Source organism: Rhinolophus hipposideros, assembly GCF_964194185.1.
Source record: "Rhinolophus hipposideros genome assembly, chromosome: 12".
In the NCBI taxonomy this organism is placed as follows: Eukaryota; Metazoa; Chordata; class Mammalia; order Chiroptera; family Rhinolophidae; genus Rhinolophus; species Rhinolophus hipposideros.
The window spans coordinates 23,407,328-23,426,345 of NC_138058.1; the positions used below are offsets into that span (position 1 = coordinate 23,407,328).

The 19,018-nt window shown below is 44.2% G+C and overlaps 1 protein-coding gene across 1 annotated transcript in view; it reads left to right on the plus strand.

Moving 5' to 3' along the window:
* The window catches only part of TACR1 (tachykinin receptor 1), a 130,902-nt gene extending 112,975 nt beyond the window's left edge, over nucleotides 1-17,927 (plus strand). Inside the window, exons 3-5 of the mRNA XM_081069733.1 lie at nucleotides 14,372-14,522; nucleotides 16,242-16,438; nucleotides 17,507-17,927. Of these exons, the coding sequence (XP_080925859.1) occupies nucleotides 14,372-14,522; nucleotides 16,242-16,438; nucleotides 17,507-17,798 (640 nt within the window). The 3' untranslated portion in view covers nucleotides 17,799-17,927. The remainder of the gene's footprint in view (nucleotides 1-14,371; nucleotides 14,523-16,241; nucleotides 16,439-17,506) is intronic.
* Nucleotides 17,928-19,018: the final 1,091 nt, after the last annotated feature.

The window sequence follows — 19,018 nt, forward strand, 5'->3', positions numbered from 1 at the left end:
CTAATCTCTACAGCATGGAGTTCTTGGGTCAATTACTTAGTGTTCTGTCAGGGTGAACTGCAATGTACAACTCCAGAGGATTTTATTGAGTCAATAGTTTCTGTGAATGGTGTCCTGGAGTCGCACTGCGTGCCATGGTGCACGATTGCTTTGCAATCTTTGTGCCTGAGTTTTATCACCTACAAAACAAAGAGTGCTGTTGGGAGACATAAATGAGTCAATACATGTAAATAAAGCATTTGGAATGGTGCCTGGCATATATCAAACACTATATTAGTGTTAGCTATTTATAAGGTCGTGGTGGTGGTGGTGATAATGATGATGATTTAGAGGCCCATCATTGTAGGCATTCATCTAGCCCAGTTAAGTACCATAACAGGGGCTATTTAGTTACATAGGCACACATTCACTCCTTACACTATATTTAGCCTGCTCCCCCTTTAACCACGATTATCACCACTCTGGATTACCATTTTAACCAAGATGCCATCTCCTCTAAGCCGCTTCCTAACTACAGTGATTGTGTTGGGGGCAGAAGAGCTTACAAAGGGAAGGGCAGTGGGACTGGGTCTGAGGCTGTGGCCGGGGACATCCCTCACCTTCAAAACCACTTCCATCTGCACCTTCTGCCTATTCTGTCTCCAAATCATACCCTGAATTTTCCCAGGTGTCTCCAACCAAGCTGTGCCTGGTGATGGTTAACTTTCTGTGTCAGCTTGGCTGGGCTACTAGTCAAACACTAGTTCAGATGTGGCTATGAGGGTATTTTGTAGATGTGGTTAGCATTTATGAGTTGACTTTAAGTAAAGCAGATAACCCTCCAAAGTGTGGGTGAACCTCACCCAATCAGTTAAAAGCCTTCAGAGCAAATGCTGAGGTTTTCTGAAGAAGAAGGGATTTTGCCTCAAGACTATAACATCAACACTTACTTGAGTTTCCAGTCTGCCCCCTGCCCTAGACTCACCAGTCGCCACAATTGTGGAAGCCAACTCCTTACAATAAATCTGTCTGTCTTCCTATCTGTCTACACACACACACACACACACACACACACACACACACACACACACTGTCTCTGTGGAGAGCCCCGACCAAGGCAGCCATCTAGTCCCAGCCTATCTTGCCCAGATGAAAGTGCAGCCTCTCACCTGGGACCAGGCTTGCATGTCCACAACCAGCCCCCTCTCAAAGCTGGATTATGTCCCATCCTGCTTATCCCCTGCGATGAGTTACCTAGGTACTTCAAGTGAAGGCCCAGGTCCAAGAGCATGGCCCAAAGGACCCTATACACCGTGGCCCTTGCCCATACCTCACAGCCCTCAATTCCTACACTCCAACTCCAAAAGCCTTCTCTTGGCTCCTCCAATGTGCCCAGCTCATTCAGACCTCAGGACCTTGTGTCTGCTCTTGCCTCTGCACAGGCCGCCCACCCCACACTCTTCACATGGCTGCCTTGCCCTGCAGGTCACCTCATCAGATAGTCCTAGAGTGTGATCCCCAGTATTCCCTACCACCACCTCCATTTGGTTCTTTTATGTACATAATACATTTATGATTTTATATTTATTTGCTGGTCCTCTCCACTACACTTTAAGCTTCTCAAAGGCAAAGATCTTGTCTTGTTTATTCACCACTATATCCCCAGAATCTAGCCCAAAGTTAGGAGTTCATGAACAATTCGGTGGCTGAATGAATGCGGCCCAGTGGCAACTGTACGGCTCCTTCTTTCCTCAGTTCCTCACCCATAGCTGAAGGTGCTACCTCAACATAGAGTTGGCTTCCAACTTGAAGGAGTGACTTTGATAACAAGATACATGCAACCGTATAAAGCTGAAATCTATGTGATTCAGGAGCTAAGCAAAGTCAAGTTCAGGAAGCCTAGTTTAACAGGCAAAAGCAACAAAATGCAAACTTCATTAATAAGGGTAAGGGGAGAGGGAGGTTGGTAGAAGAGGGCAAAACGGGGTCAAATATATGGTGATAGAAGAAGTACTAACTCTGGGTGGTGAACACACAATGCAATATATAGATAATGTATCATAGAAATGTACACTTGAAACCTATTTCATTTTACTAACCAATGTCACCTCCATAAATTTAATAAAAATTTTGAAAAGAAAAAAATACCCAAAACAATTGTCTACAGCATAACTACAAAAAATCCTCTGCCTCTGCTGATCTCCTACTCTTATAACCAACGCACTGCTTCTCCCCCTTGTACCCCACCCCCAACCAAAACTTCCTTTTCACATCCAGTCTACACAGACTGTCTGTCTCTATTGTATACATCAGCTTAGCTTTTTTGCCAGCAATAAAGACCCCTTTTTTTGTAAAAGGAGAAGATTGTATAAAAGACGAGCCAGAAATTACTAGATTCTCTTTGGCCAGCTTGGGAAGGTACAAAAATCTGTCAACATTCCCACATTAAAAACGCTTGTCCTCTTGCATACAACTCACAGCAAACTTCAAATTGATTAATGGAGTCTCTGTGAGACATAAATTGCATTGCTCAATTTGTTAATGGAAACTGTAGACTGAGCACCTGTGTGGCTCATGGAGTTAAGCTCTATTATCCATGCTGAGAAATTTGGGGCTGAGGAAGAGAAAGTGGCGTGTTTGACTTTCCCACATATTTCAGTCAACTGCGGGTCTCTTTGGGCTCAGGGTTCAAGGCAGGAAAAGACAGGGGAAAAACAAGGATGAATACAAACGTAAACTGGAATCCAAGACTGGGCCACATTCCAAATTACCCATGTAGACAGAATTGAATACTGGGTCTGATGTTTTAAGCTACGCTGTTTTTCAAGAAATTATCTGCTATTATTAAATATTGTGGACAATTTTTGTGCTTGATGTATGTGTTCATTTTCAAGAAACTGTGGTTTTCCCTGCTCCAAGTGACATTTATGCATTATTCTTCTGAGCTCATCTGAGCAGAAAGAGAAAGAAATGCAAAGGGTTGAAATGAGAACAGCACAGATCTGTTTTCTATTCCCATTTCAACCCTGAGTGACTTCAACAAGGCAATTACCTTCCCTGTACCTTAATTTTTCAATTTAAAATGGGGTTAGCAATACATGCCTCTTACCCCAAGTCCCAGAGGTGATGGGAGGAAGTTGAATCCTCTTTCCAGAAACACTTTTACAATGAAACTGCTGCACATAGAAAGGTGAAATTTCTCCATCTTCTACAAGCTAGTGGCGGTTTACATTATACTGCACTTGGTAGTAGATTTCATCAGAAGATTTCATCAAAAAAAAAAAGGTGACTAGCTAGCCATTTGTTAGTGGGCGTTGTGCTAAGATATGCCTTGTACGGTTCAGAGCACAGCAAGGAATTGGGCACTCAGCACGAGAGCCTTAATCCTGAGTACTTGGTCCAGACTGGGGGACCTGGATGGTTATTAGTCACAGGCTCTTGTGACTACGATTCATTTGGTTATTTTATGTTTTTCAAACCCCAGGAGTGTAAAACCAACCCACACTCACATTTATGGTACAACTTATTTCAGGAAATGCTTCCTGATACTAGTTGGCACCAATCGAAGCAGTTTTTAAACAATGCCCCACCAAAAATAACCTTATTTTAAATGCTCATCAGAATGACAAAGTACGAGCCTCAGTTCTGCTGTGTGTGTCCGAGCTCTCATTGGCTCAGCGTTCATCACAGGCTGCAGCAACCAGGACAGAAGCTCATCCCACATCTGTCCCTGGCTGCTCATCCAGCAAGAAGAATTCCACTGCAGTGATAGTCAGCTCCCCTCACCCCAGGCAAAGCCTAACACAATAGAGTTAAGAACTCTTTGGAGGGGTTGAGGGTGGGTGCGTTATATCAGCAAAACGTTTACCAGTGCCCACTGAGACTCAGGAAAACATGTCACAGAGAAAATTCAGTCTTGTTCTCAGTGAGGTTTGCAAAGCTCATGCTATGATGGTAAGGACTGGGCCAAAGTACGCATCGGAAAACTGCATCATGACACTGTAAGGGATTGGAGGTAGGGTGTGCAGTGTACGATGACTACAAGCACATAAAATGAATGCTGTTTTATTGCTGGGGTACTGGTGTGTCAGTAACCTAAATGAAGTACATCCTGCTGGGGCCCTGTGCCAGCTGCAGCTTGGCGCCACCTGGTGGTGGTTGTCTGTTCACACTTCAGTGTCGGCGCGCTGCAGCTGGTGGGGGATTTATCATAGGGGATCACAGGATTTCAAGTCATCTGCCAGATCGGAAAGATAGACCAGGGAGCAGGGTACAGATTCAGGGATTCTCTCACTGTCTCCCTGCTTCTTGAAACAGGGTCCTCCTCTTCACCACACCCCCTACCTTACCCAAGGTAAGAACCGTAACTCACGGTGGAACATCCTGGCCACCACTATCTCTGGCCAGCCCACTTGGCTCCACTCAGGAAACCAGTCCTTCACCTTTATTTTCTCAAAGTCCCACTGACATGGAGTTGTTGGGTGAGGTATACCTTACAGAAGATTTGGGAAGTTATTAGAGAAATCAGAATTACAGCATAGGACAGGATTGTACTGTCTTTGAACTTACTCTCAGGTACCACTGTTTCTTACAGTATATTGAGCAGTCCTCACCACCGGAAATTTCTTTTTGGCTGTGTCCTTTCGTAAGTCCCTGCTGTAAACCTGCTGGGCTCAGGGCTCTCTTTCAATCTCTCTCTCTCTCTCTCTCTCTCTCTCTCTCTCTCTCTCTCTCTCTCTCATCTTTCTCTCTCTTTATTGTTACCTGTACTCTTAATATTTTTTCCCTTCACAGAGACCAATTTGACATTTTTTTCACTCCATCCCAAATTAAGCTTCTAGCTTATCTTCTCTTATCCGAAAACACAAAAAAGTCCTCAGCCACACCAACGCTCTAATTTGTTCTCCTTTCTCAACAATACAAAGCCTTCTATAGGCAAAATTCAGAGTTTGTTTGCTCTTTAACATATCCACCAAATAAAAATTTCAGGCAGGAGTATTAGCCCCCTGCCTCTCCTACCATCCCCACCCTGCCCCTGAGTAGACCAGAGGGAGGAAGGGTGTGGGGGAGGGATCTGAGTATTTTTCTGCTGGAGTCCAGGGTTTAAATACCTCTTGTTAGAGCATTACCAAACTCTGCAGCTATTGCTGGCAACACATATTCTTCAGAACCTTTTTCTTTGCCTGAGAAAGCTGATCAAGAAAGAATATGAAACAAGGACATAAGGAGCTGGGCAGATCAATAGCACCCACTACTGAACTTCAGCCTGAGAGGCGATGGGCCAGTGAATTTACCATCTGATTAATATCTTCCGGGAAGCTGTAAGCCTGGCTGCAAATAACTGAAACCATCCCCTGATCCTGTTATTAAGAAATATGCAGCTCTGGAGATATTTTTTTTTGAACTGAGTAAAATAATAAAAGATTTGTACTGCCAATGATAAAAGATGTACTACAAAGCCACAAAAACTGAGATGGGCAGAGATGGCACTAGAAAGAAGGGATAGATCAAGGAAACAGAACAAAGGCCCAGAAACAGAGCCAAGTATACGTGTGAGTGTACACCATACAAGTGCAACTTCAAAACAGCAAGAAAAGGATGATGTATCCAACAGCAGTGCTGAGAAAATTGTGAACAATTATCGGAGCAAAAACTGTGCAGCCTTTTCTCATAAGAGTCACTAAAATAAATCCTTGGTAGACTGAATAGTTAAGCGCAAATAATCAAATAAATAAACCGGGAGGAAGTCTAGGCAAATGTTTTCATGACGTTGGTATGGAAGAGGCCGTTCTAAGTATAATATGATCAAAGCCACGAAGAGTTCTTACAAATTGGTAAGGACAATATGAACACCCCCAATGTAAATTGAGTAAATTATACCAGCAGGCAATTCACAAAAGAAGAAATGACAATGACTAAAGAGCATAATTATAAAATTTCAATTTACAATGAATCAAGAATATTAAATGTAAAGTAGTGAACCATGTATAAACTATGATGTTACCAAAGACTAAAAGACATATTAATGCCCAGAGCAGCCAGGTGGAGGAAAGGAAAATGTCACCGAGTGCAGCTGGTTATATAAATGGGCACGTTTTCTGAAAAGTGACAATTTATATGACAATGTATATCAACCCTTAAAAACACTTTAACTTAGATCCTTTTGTAGTTCATAAGTGTGATGATTGGGGGTTCACGCTCTTTTGTGAGACGTGCCTCTCTCAAACCTTGTTACAACATCAGCATATTACCTGTCTAATGTGAAAAAAATGAAAAACACTTTAACTTAATTCTGACGGATTTATCCTGGGCAAATAAGAATGAGAGCAAAGACACATATTTCAATATTATAGTTAAAACAATTAAATATCAAAGCATTGTAAATAACTCAAATGTCCAAATTGAAAGACTGGCTAAATAACCACAGACTTCCGTAAAATAGAATATCATTACAGTCATTCAAAATTTTGTTACGAAAATATATTTGTTGACATAAAAAAGATGTTGTGACATCGTGTTAAATTTTCAAAGTATTCTAAAGTATGCTTATTTATGTACAAATGGGAGTGTGTGTGCGTAAAGATATGGGAAGATATTAATCGATTTTATTATAATTTATTTCTAAGTAATGCAATTATAGGACATTTTGAAGGTTTTCTTTTAATGCCTGACTGTATTTGCAAATCCACAATAAATAGATAGTACTTGTGTTGAGAAACGATTGATTAAAAAATGAAGAGGTAAGAAATGCTCAGGCTTCCAGCCTCTCTGCCCACACAGACCTACACTCAAGCACACGCTGGCCCACTCCTGTGGGGGTGGCCATCAGGAGGGCTTCTTCCGGGTGGGGGATGAGCCAGCGAGCATTCTAATGTCCTTCAAAGCCTGAGATGATATCTTTCGATGAAGTATTTCCTTGGTGCCAGTTCTGTGAAGGGGATTAAAGAGGAGCAGCACAGTGCTCTGCCTCCAAATAAGCAAATAAGCGCAAATAATCAAATAAATAAATCGGGAGGAAGTCTAGGCAAATGTTTTCATGACGTTGGTATGGAAGAGGCCGTTCTAAGTATAATATGATCAAAGCCACGAAGAGTTCTTACAAATTGGTCCAATCAAGGAGATAACATCCAATCAAGGAGATAACATACAAAAAGGAGCCTGGAGAAAGACACAGCCAAATTCTGACTTGTGTGGTTTGGACAATGACTGCAGAAAGGATGTGCTTTATTTCCTGTCTTGTTCACCTGAAGGAGCTGAGTGACCACTGAGTGACCACTGCCAGGAGACAGTACCATGTGGGAGTGGGGATTTGGTGAACCCCGTTTTTCCATGAATTAAATAGATGTGTTTGAGCATTTGCCTTAATTGGTTGGTCACCCATGCTGAGAAAGGCCGACTCGGGGGCATTTCTGCCCAGAGTTTATGGCGGGGGGAAGGTGGCAGAGGTGTGATCCTGGCCCTTCTGCAAAGAATAGGGAGGACATGTACTCACATCACTGTAACCCAGGGTAGACTGGGGGACAAGCGGGAGAGAGCTCAGAGGGCTTCATTATCCCATTTTTTGGCTACTGCCCTCCCTCTTCCTTTCATAGCCCAGCATTTTAAGAATGGAGTTTGCATTCACTTCCTCACTCCCCTCCCGTCAGCCCACCTGCTTTAGTGTCTGATACCCACTAAAACTGAACCTACCAGTTCTAGTCCTCACCCTCCGTCCCTTCAGCCAGAGTGCACAGCCCTGGATTCCCCCTTCCTCCAGCCCCCACCATGGCCAGCCCTCCCCCCCACTCCCCCCCCCACTCTAGGCTTAGCCCCCATGTAGACTTCCCCTGTCAGTCCTCACCCTCCTCTCTCAGGACCATCCCCTTGCCTTCTCATGCTTTGGGGACACCCAAGGGCTCTAAATCTAATCTCCAGGCCAAGCCTTTTGTCCCAGCTCCAGCCAGACCCAGACATCCAACTTCCTGCTCCCAAGGTCAGCGTGTTTAAAAGTCAACTACCAACTTCCCCCAACAAGCCCGCTCCTCCTCCTGGGTCCACATACCAGCAGCAGTTAGCTTCACTCTCCGCCATGCCCATAGGCCAGAAATCCAGGTAAATTGTCCCAGCAGCTGCCAAGCCCACCAGCTCTTCCTCCCAGCCATAGCACCCCTTGAGGCCTTATCCTCCTCCCGGTCCCGGCCCGTGGCCCCAGCTCAGGTCATTGTCACTTCCTGCCTGGGTCCCTGCACAATATCCTAACGGCTGGCTGCCTCTAGCCTTGCCTGCCTCCATCTCTGCCTCACCATGGCCGGAGCGCAAGTATTTGATCAGGTGACTCCCCTGTTTAAAACCATGTCATGGTTTCCATCAGCCTTAGAATAAATTACAAACTCTCCAGCCTGTCATAAAATGCCCTTCATGTTTGGCTTCTGTCTACCTTTCCGGCCAAGTCTCCTGCAACTTCCTCGAACAGCCATGTTCCACTCAGTCTGCATCACAGCACAGCACCCTCAGGAGGCCAACATCCTCCTTCAGTGATGTTGCACTTGCTGTTTTCCCTGCCTGGATCACCAACGTCCTGCTTATGTAGCTGGGTCTAGCCAAGCAGCGCCTCCTCCAGGAAGCTTCCCTGATACGCTTGGCTGAGACGTTCCTTCTGCATTCCCCCTTACTCTCCATGCACTTAGTAACAAAACACCTATTGTATTCAGGGTAACTTAAAATTTTTATATATTTTTATACATTATATATACTTGTGTTTATAGAGGCCCCTGACATACCTCTTCAATGTCTCCACACCACTGTCTGTCAATCATGTCCCATGTCCCTTTGGCACTTCTCTGTCCCCACTAACTAAACTCCTGGAAAGAGACCACAGGCTGGGACTCTTCTTCATGCCCCCAGCTCCAAGCACAGGACCAAGTATATAACAGGTGCTGAATGAACACTTGCTGAATTTATTCATTAGTAGGTCTCAATTTTCACCTGCCTCCAAGAGGACTGCCAGGGCTTTGAAACTGGGCTCTAATGTCTGGAAATAAATGTAAACCAAGAAATATATATCTTTTGCTTTCCTTTACTACAAAGAAAGCACATTTACCTGCAAAGAAGACAATTTTCTGCAGGAAGTAAAAAGTCAGTACAGTGCTCTAAGCAACAGCCTGAGGGCTGCTGGGTCAGGGGGTTGAGTCTGCTCTGCACATGTCAAACGAGGGCTGGCCCGAGAGGTCCGAGCTGCAAAGAGGGCTGTGGGAAAGGCGCTCCCAGGACCTCCCAGTGCGCAGAATCAGCTTGTTGCGAGTCACCCAGAATTAAGTAGTGAAAGCTACAGGGCCACGGGTTTTCACTCAGTTTAAGGAGGAAATGTGTCAGTTGCAGCTGCCAGCAGGACACGCAATGACAAGGACTCTCAGCTCTGGATGCACAGGAGAATTACCTGGGGAGCTTCTAAAACGCTGAGGCCCAGGCTGTGCTGCAGACCACTTTTAAATCAGAAGCTCTATGGTGGGATCCGTGCATTGGAATATTCCAGTGCTCCCCAGGTGATCTCAATGTGAAGTCAAGATTGAGAGCGTGTGCTTCGCACTTGAACTGGCACATGAATCACCAGGTTGTTAGAATGCATACTCTGATTTGGTCCATCAGGGTGGGGCCTGAGAGTCCGCCTCTCTAACAAAATGCAGGGTATCTCTAATAGAGCTGGTTTTATAGCTACTGAGCAGCATGTCACAGGGGGTATTCAAGAAAAAGATGGACAATGATGAGATATGGGTATTGCAGAGATAGTTTATACACTGAATGGGGACTGGGATTACATCAGTGCTCTTCAGCCTCTCTGTAACAGCTGAAATCTTCCACCACCACCAAACAAAATCATCCACAGAAAGGAAATATATAAACCCAGCGAAACAGAGCTGTCTCACAGAGTGAAGGTGGGGAGCCCAGAGCCCTGCCTTCCGGGCCTCCTCCTTCCCCCACCCCACAGTACTAGAGCCTCTGTGCAGTTTATTAGAAGACCCCCTAAGTACTATTTACTAAACCTATCCATCTTCACTTCAAATGCTGAGGATTTTTTAAACTGGAACTGTTGATGCTTGGATGAGTTCACTCCTGCCAGTGAGCCCTAATTGAACCTGGATTAGAGAGCATTACAGTATTAAGGCATTAAGGACGGGGAATGGGCAGGATTTGGGGCTACACTGTATTCAGCAAGTTTATCCTATCAAATGTGTCAAGCCCCATTCACTGCTTAGAGGAGTGAAATGGAGGGAACAAAGACATGAAACTGTTCCTCGCACCTTCCTTCTGAAAGTATTGAGAAGTCCGTTGGCAGGATTTAATGAATAAATGCATGTCTCATCAAGTGGGAACCAGTGCTCCCTTCTGTCACCCTCTCTTGCAGTCACTGCTGACACTTTCTCTGGCTCACTTTTTGCATACCCCTGACCCCTGATCTCTTGTCCCAAGGCAGATATTAATTCTTAGAATTGATAAAATCCTACCTGGCAGGAACCTAGGGAATATCAGATTCAAAAGCCAAAAAAAGCACAGAGATGCACAAAATAACATTACACTAAGTTCATCGACCAGCTCTCTAAAATAATGATTTTGGCACAAAATGAAAGAACAGTGACCTCCAATTAACTACAAGAATATGGTAAAATTTCTCCCAAAAGATGTCAAGGTAGAAGAAATGCATTCATTTTCATATTTTTTAGTGATGGAATTTCACTCATTTGACCTGCAATTATTTGGAACAACTTGGACATTGTTTGGATAGAGTGTTGGCAACTTCTTTGTAAAAGGGGTTTATCTGAGCAACATTTAAGAGGATGTATTTAACCTTTGATCCTCTCCAAGAATCAAATCTGCGCGGCTGTTTTTGTTTGTTTGGTTTTGCTTATTTGTTTATTATTTTGGAGGAGGAGGTTGTTGAGCAGTGCCTGGAAGGAGCAGAAGACTACAAATCAGGAGACCCAGCTCAGCTAAAATGCTATTCTTTATTAAATTTTTTATTGTGATAAATATACATAATATAAAATTTACCATTTTACCTTTACAATATTGTGCAGCCATCACCACTATCCATTTCCAGAACTTTTTCATCATCCCAGATTCTGTACCTATTAAACAATAACTCCCACCCACTCCCTCCAGTCCCTGGTGACCTCTAATCTACTTTCTGTCTCTGTGAATTTGCTGTTCTAGGTACCTCATGTAAATGGAATCGTACAACATTTGTCCTTTGTGTTTGGCTTATTCACTTGGCATAACATTTGCAAGGTTCATCCATGTTGCAGTATGTATCAGAACTTCATTCTTTTTAAGGCTGAATAATATTCCTTTGCATGTATGTACCACATTTTGTTTATGCATTCATTTATTGAGGGACAGACATTGTTTCCACCTTTTGCTTATTGTGAATAGTGCTGCTATGGGTGTTGGATTGGTTCATTTGGGTATGAAAGACACACTTGCAGGAGTTATCTCTAGAAAAGAGCTAGCCTGGGGAGTTGTGAAAGCATCAGAAACAGAAACTAGAAAACAAAGGTAATACCCTTGTTAGTGAAGTAATAAAAATTTAGGCAGTAGAGTCCGAACAGGCTTATGGACCTTGGAGATGAAACAGCAGTTCTCAACGCTAGCTGTATATCAGAATAACTTGGGGAATTTTCTTTTTTAAAAATATTTTTATTAAAAATATAGCTGACATACAATATTATATTAGTTTCAGGGGTACACAATAGTTATTCAACATTTATATACCTAAAGAAGTGACCGTCATGACAAGTCCAGCCACCATCTGACATCGTACCACACTATCACATTAGTGACTATATTACCCATGCTGTGCATTACATCACCTTGACTTAATTTGTTTTATACCTAGAAATTTGAACCTCTTATTCCCCTTAACTTCCCCCCTTCTTTAAATTTTTTAACTGTAGGTGACCTTCAGTATTATTTTATATTATTTTCAGGAGTACAGCATAGTGATTAGACATCTATATAATTTAAGAAGCGATCCCCCTGACTAGTCTAACACCCACCTGGCATTATGCATAGTTATTACCATATTATTGACTACATTCTCTATGTTTTACTTTACATCCCTATGATTATATTGTTACTACAAATTTGTACTTCTTAATCCCTTCCCCTTTTTCACCCATCTTCCAACACCCTGCCCCATCACTTGGGGAATTTTCTAAAATATGGTTTCCTCTTCCCATTCTCAGGCCAATTGAATGAGTATCTCTGGGCACTGAATATTTTAAAAATTCCCCCTGTGACTCTCATGGGATTCTGGGGCTGAGTAGGACAGTGTTTCCCAAAGTCTGAACCTGGACCAGCAGCAGGGGCATCACCTGGGAACTGGCTATAAATGCAGATTCTCAGGCCCCACCCCAGACCTGCTAAGTCAGAAACTCTGGGCGTGGTCCAGCATTTTGTGTTTGTACAAGCCCACCAGGTGATTCTGAAGCTGTCAAGTTCTAGGCTCACTGGTCCAGGGGAAGGAGCACAGGTGGTTTCCCTACAGAATCCCCTCACCACATCCTGACACCAACATGGGCGCCCAGTGCTCTGAGGTAGTGATCCTGCTAAGCTTAGCTAATATGTTTTAGCACTAAACCAGTATCAGTCCGTATAAGGTGGGGCTCTTCTTATAGGTAGAAGAAGTAGGTGCAGCCTGGAGGTTTTCAGGAAGGGGGCTGAGATCACGTGGAAGAAAAAAAAACACCACCACCACCATTTGCAGTCACTGCTGTTCTGCTCCAGTTTCACTAGGCTTTCAGGGTTCCCTTGTATTGTCATCTCCCAGAGGCTCCCAGGAGAGATGGCAATCCAAGGGAACCTTGAAAGCCTAGTGAGACTGGAGCAGAACAGATGCGTTCAGTTCCCTGCTTTGCTGAATCTGTGGTTCGTTACCTAAACACTCTTGAAGTATGTTCAAGTTGCAAATCTAAATATTCAGAGGTTGCTTTGAATATTAAATGGTGAGGAATATTAAATTTGCAAAGAAGTGGTTGAAAACAAACGAAGTATCGAGAAAGGAGAAGTTGAGTGAATAAGTGGGTTTTCCTTATCGGAAAAAAAAATCACTGTGGGGAGTAAGCATAAACAGAGTGGAAGAATATATCATTGGGTGACGTGTCTCCAGTGACTAGAAGCTGGTCTCTATTCTCAGCCCAGCTCCCCTTTTAACCAGCTGTGAACTTAGGCAAGTTAATTAAATCCTAAACTTTGGTTTTCTCCTCTACAAAATGGAATCCTGATAGTACCTGCTCAATCATTTGTTTATAACATCAGGATTAAATGAGATCATGCTAGCAAAGTGCTCGGTGTGGTGCTGGTCACTCAGTGAGCTCTAACTCCCACTGCTGCTACGAATACCATCACTGACATTATTATCAGCACAGTGACCTAGCGTAAGCTCCCCAAAGTATTAGCTGTTCTCATTACTGTTCTGATTACTATTGAAACTGCTGAGCCTTTCCATTAAACTCACATCAGGGGAAAGGGCTATAACTAGCCAGACGTGCCAAGGATTTCCCTGAGGAAATGATTCTTTCTCAACATTCAAAACTTTTTTGGAATGTCCTACCCTGAAGGAGCCTTGGCTTAAACAGAACAGGATAAATAATGCTGTTGTAGCAAAGCTCAAAAATCTCAGTGGTTTAACACTGCAGAGGGTTGTTTCTTGCTCATGTCCCAGTCAAACTCGATTCAGTTGGTGTCTGAAACTCAGGCAGATTCCATCTGGAGGTATGTGTTTAAGAATCAGACCTGTAAGTGGCTTACATTTTCAGTAGCTTTCTCCTACTGATGGTAGACTAGGATAAGTCTTATCTTTCTCATCCAAGGTAATTATTCTTATATCTCTGAATTCGTTTGTCATATAGAATGGGTTAGGGCTCATCAACCATTGTGGCAGTTCTCATCTGAACGTAGTAGTTGGTCTATATCCCAGCACCAAAATCGAGCCTAGGTGGAATCCGAAAGGTATGAGCTGAGTGATACAATCACCTCCTTCATTCTAGAGACTATACTTCTATTAATGAAGCTTGATTGAATTCTTTTTTATTTTCGGAGGGAGAGTGCCAGCAATATTGAAGTTAACATCAAATAAAATTGCCATAGGTATACAATGGATTCAGTTCCCTCTCACCAATGTTTATTCTTCTCTTTTCAATCCAAACAGGAATCTCCATTATGGAAAAAGTCCACAAGAAAAACATAAATTGAAGAGATTTGCTTCTCTAGTTTACCCATTAATATACTCCCTGGCAGGCCTCCTCGGGACGTGTCTTATCATCCAAGCTAATTAATGGCAAATGCTGAGAAAGGTAGCTGCCAAACCTTGACCACCCTGTTATTTCTGAGACTGACCCCTCCCATCCACCCGTTGCAGGTACCACATTTGCGTGACTGTGCTGATCTACTTCCTCCCCCTGCTGGTGATTGGCTATGCGTACACCGTGGTGGGAATCACGCTGTGGGCCAGCGAGATCCCTGGGGACTCCTCTGATCGTTACCATGAGCAAGTCTCTGCCAAGCGCAAGGTGAGCAAAGGACAGGCAGCACCTAATCCACCCTGGCACAGGTGACAGGCTGGCAAGCATATGGGCCCCAGAGCCTCATGGTACTCAGAGGCAGTGGCCACAAAACACACCTAGGGGACCGCGGAGGGAGCGGGAGGGGACTTGTAACCTAGGCCTGCCGTTGTAGGTATAAGCCACCTTGGTCGCACCTTAAGAGTAATTGCAACCTGTCAAGCTATTAAGACACACACACACACACACACACACACACACACACACACAGTATTTAACTACGAAAGCACTGAAGAGTTATTCAGTCCTCTTTTTATTATTTATTTAAAGTGTGCCAAAATAATACATTCAAACATCAAAAAATATTAAAAGGAACCACATTATAGCGGTGGAGAAAAGATCACCACTGTTTGCTTTTTTGCGGGGGTGGGAGGAAGGGTCTGCCTAGAAAGGAACAGCATGAGTTTCTCTGTGGGGACGGAGCAGTTCTGTATCTTGATTGTGGTAGTGTTTTCACTCATCTGTACAGGTGATAAAATTTCATAGAACTATACACCCCCCAGAAGGAGCATGTGTAAAAACTGGCAAAATCAAAATAGAGCCCGAAGGTCAGTTACTAGCACTGCACTAATGCTGGGTCCTGCTTTTGATCACGTGGGTCAGTTATGTAAGATGAGACCATTGGAGGAATCTGCAAACCCTCCGTGCTATTTTTGCAACTTCCTGGGAGGCTTCAATTATTTCAAAGTGAAAAGTTAAAAAAAAGATATATAAAGAGTCTTACTAAGAAAAGGCTCCCTCCATCTACCCAGCTCCCAAAAGCATGTGCACATTTTCTGCGGTAACCACTGTTACTAATCCTTCCAAATATTGTAATGCATTTGTACGCTGATTAAACATAAATCTTCTTTCTTCTTTTTCACACAAATAGTAAATACACACTTTCTGCCCTTCACTTTTTCACTTACTATCTATAAGACCTTCAAACATCAATATATAAAGAGCTTTCTAATTCTTTTTTTTTCTTTTGATAACTCTTTGCATTGTATTTCATTATGTGGACATGAGGTAGTTCTTCACTGATTTATTAGGGATAAGAGGGAAGAGGTTACAAGGTTCGTAAAACCTTGTAAGTCCTCTTTAAACATCAGATACTCCCTTGCTGCAGCTGTCCAAATCCTGCCCCTTCTCCTTCCCTTCTCCTGAGACTCCAAGCACGAAGCCTGCTCTAGCTCCCTGCCTTTCCCCATCTGGTGCTTCCCCCCTGCCTGGGTCTTTCCCTTCTGAATGCCCGTTCCCCTTGTCTCATTAATCTGGTCTCCCTTGGCTTCTCCAGTCATTGTCCAGAAGGATGATATAACACAGTGGTTCTCAAACATGAGTGCACATGAAAATCATTGGAAGGGCTTGTCAAATGTAGCATTCTGGGTCCCATCCTCAGAGTTTCTGATTCAGTAAGTCTGGGAGGGGACCAAGAATTTGCATTTCTGACAAAGTCCCAAGTGATGGTGATAATGCTGGTCCTGGGGCCACACTCTGAGAACGAGCGACATAACCCAAGGCATTCGGTACCACATATCCAAGGTCCTTCTTCCTTCTCAAAAGGGCTTATTATAAATACTTCCCATCCCATAGTGCACTGGTGCAGTGAGGGGGCAGGAGAAGAGAGAAAGTAACCATGAGAAGAAGGACATGGTGGTGATCTCCCCTGTCACAACTTCTTGCCAGGTGGTCAAGATGATGATTGTCGTGGTGTGCACTTTTGCCATCTGCTGGCTGCCCTTCCACATCTTCTTCCTTCTGCCCTACATCAACCCGGATCTCTACCTGGAGAAGTTCATTCAGCAGGTCTACCTGGCCATCATGTGGCTGGCCATGAGCTCCACCATGTATAACCCTATCATCTACTGCTGCCTCAATGACAGGTGAGGACCCCATCCTTCATACTCTCCGGGAGCCCCAAGACCACCTGTCTATATCAGGGGTGTCCAAACTGCAGCCCGTGATCCATTTTTTATTGGCCCGCAGCAAATTCCAAAAATATATTTACTTTACTTAAATAAACCAGGTGAGGCAATACGTACTTCACCTCGAGTGAGTGGCCCAGCTGTTTGTGTATTTTACCGCATATGGCCCTTGGTGAAAAAAAAGTTTGGACACCCCTGGTCTATATAGTCACCGAGCAGCCAACCTAAATGAGCAAAGCTGGCTGTGAGACAGGAGAGAGTGGTGGGGACTGCAGCAAACTAATCACATTTCTCAACCCCTGCTGATTATCACCATGCAGGAATATAAGCCCAGGTTAGACATATGTTTTTTCTTTTCCAAGAGGAACCAGAAATCCACATTTTTGAGTGATATCTTCTGACTTTTAAACACTGCCTACTAAGTCAGTGGGGGTAAGGTGCAGATAACAATACCCCTGTGATTGATGTCTATGAAGCAAATTCACTAGCTGGAGCTGGTTTGCAGCCTGTGAGTTTGTTCCCTCTGCCCTGTGGATCCAGGGCTCAGGGGGCTGTGCGTGGAGACAGAGTCAGTGTGAGAGTCAGATCGAGAGAGGCACACTGAAGGAACATGACTGGCAGAAAGTCATCCTTCAGGCATTGAGCTACTGGAAGAACAGGACTCTTGGCCTATGTTTTTCTCACCCAGTGACTAGCACAATATCACGCACATGGTAAACCTTAGTGAACATTTTTGTTGATGTTGAATTGACCCAAAGTCAGCTGACCCTGCACCAGTGGAAGCAGCATAGTTCAGTGTCTGCCCTCAGTCTAGACGTGTTTCACCTGAATCTAGGTTCTAGTCTTGGATTTGTCCTTAGTATCTGATCTTTAAATCTTTTTGGTCCTAGTGTCTCCATTTCTCAATTTTAAAAATAATAACACAGAGTCACACTTGGGTGTGTGAAAGAGCTGGTGCCATGGTGGGAACACGCTCTGAAAGCAGGCTGTCCCCCAGGGTCACCTCTCCATCTGCTCTCTCTCCAGGTTCCGGCTGGGCTTCAAGCACGCCTTCCGGTGCTGCCCTTTCATCAGTGCCGGCGACTACGAGGGGCTCGAAATGAAATCCACCCGGTACCTCCAGACCCAGGGCAGTGTGTATAAGGTCAGCCGCCTGGAGACCACTGTCTCCACAGTGCTGGGGAACCAGGAGGAGGAGCTGGAGGATGGCCCCAAGGCCACTCCCTCGTCCCTGGACCTGACCTCCAATGGTTCCTCTCGCAGCAACTCCAAGACCATGACAGAGAGCTACAGCTTCTACTCCAACATGCTCTCCTAGACTCCGGGGCCTTCAGCAAGGGCAGCCACCATCATTTTTGTCTTGCTTCACTTCATGCATTCCTTGATCTGGAAACCATCAGAAACATCCTAACACCGAGGCTGGTGAAAAGGGACAGAATGGTTTAGGGAAAACATTCCATCCCAGAGTCAAAAAATCTGCATTCTTCCATGTTTCTGCCACCCCCCACACTGTGTGACCCAAGGCAAATCATCAAACTTCCCGATCCTATAAAATGGGAAAGTTGGACTCAATTTTCTCTCTTTACAATCCATGCCATGATTCTAGAATGAACTTTGGTTGCATTGAGCACTCATTTCAGGAAGAACCCTGCAAGCCAACAACAGATCCAGCTGATCTGTTTGCCTGGAGCCTCTGTCTTACTTCAGTGAAGTCATTCTCAGTCATGCCCAAATTCCCCTCCTTTCGCTGGTGGACACCTTCCCTTGATAGGGTGAACAAAAGAAGGAACCACATAAAATCTGAATGAAAGATTTAACCCCGTCTTCCAAGTGCCCATGAGAAGAGAAAGTCTGCCCCTTTTTGGCATCTCAATACTTTAGGGCATTTAAACATCATGGGATTGAGAGCCACCGATTCATGTGTCACATCCCCAGTGACCATCCTGAGCAACGGAGGCAGGCAGAATCAGTCCACTGATACCAGCTAACGTCGGCCATGGACCAAGAGTCAGGAGAGCTGCACCATACTTAATCTGTCTGAGCCTCTTTCCTTATTTGTAAAACTGTGGGGCTGAACTGGAGCACCTAAGTGTCCCTTCCAATTTTGACATTCAATGGCTTGATGATTGTAGGATTTTCGTTTGTTTGTTTCACCAACATATGGTGGTCTCACAAAGAACAGGAATAGAGAGTCTAGTGACTTGCTACCCAGTTCCTGGGGAAGTAGCAACTGCTGAGACCAAGCGTCAATACCCCTATCAGACATTCTCTGATTTATCCTAAAATGTGAGTAGTGTTTTTCTCCTGGAAGGTTTTGGCCTTTGACAGAGTTGAAGACTTGGTGTCAAAGCCTGCATCTGTCCATCCGGCCAAGCCTGCAGCTAGAAATGCCATGAGGAAAACAAACTTGCGGGCTCCCTGCTCTGGCCTTTTAGGTATCTTAGGACAGGGGCACCAACCCAGAGTCATAGTGTTGCACTAGCATCAGGCATGGGCTCAGATGCCCAGTGAGTGAAGGGGCTGCACACTGCAGCAGCA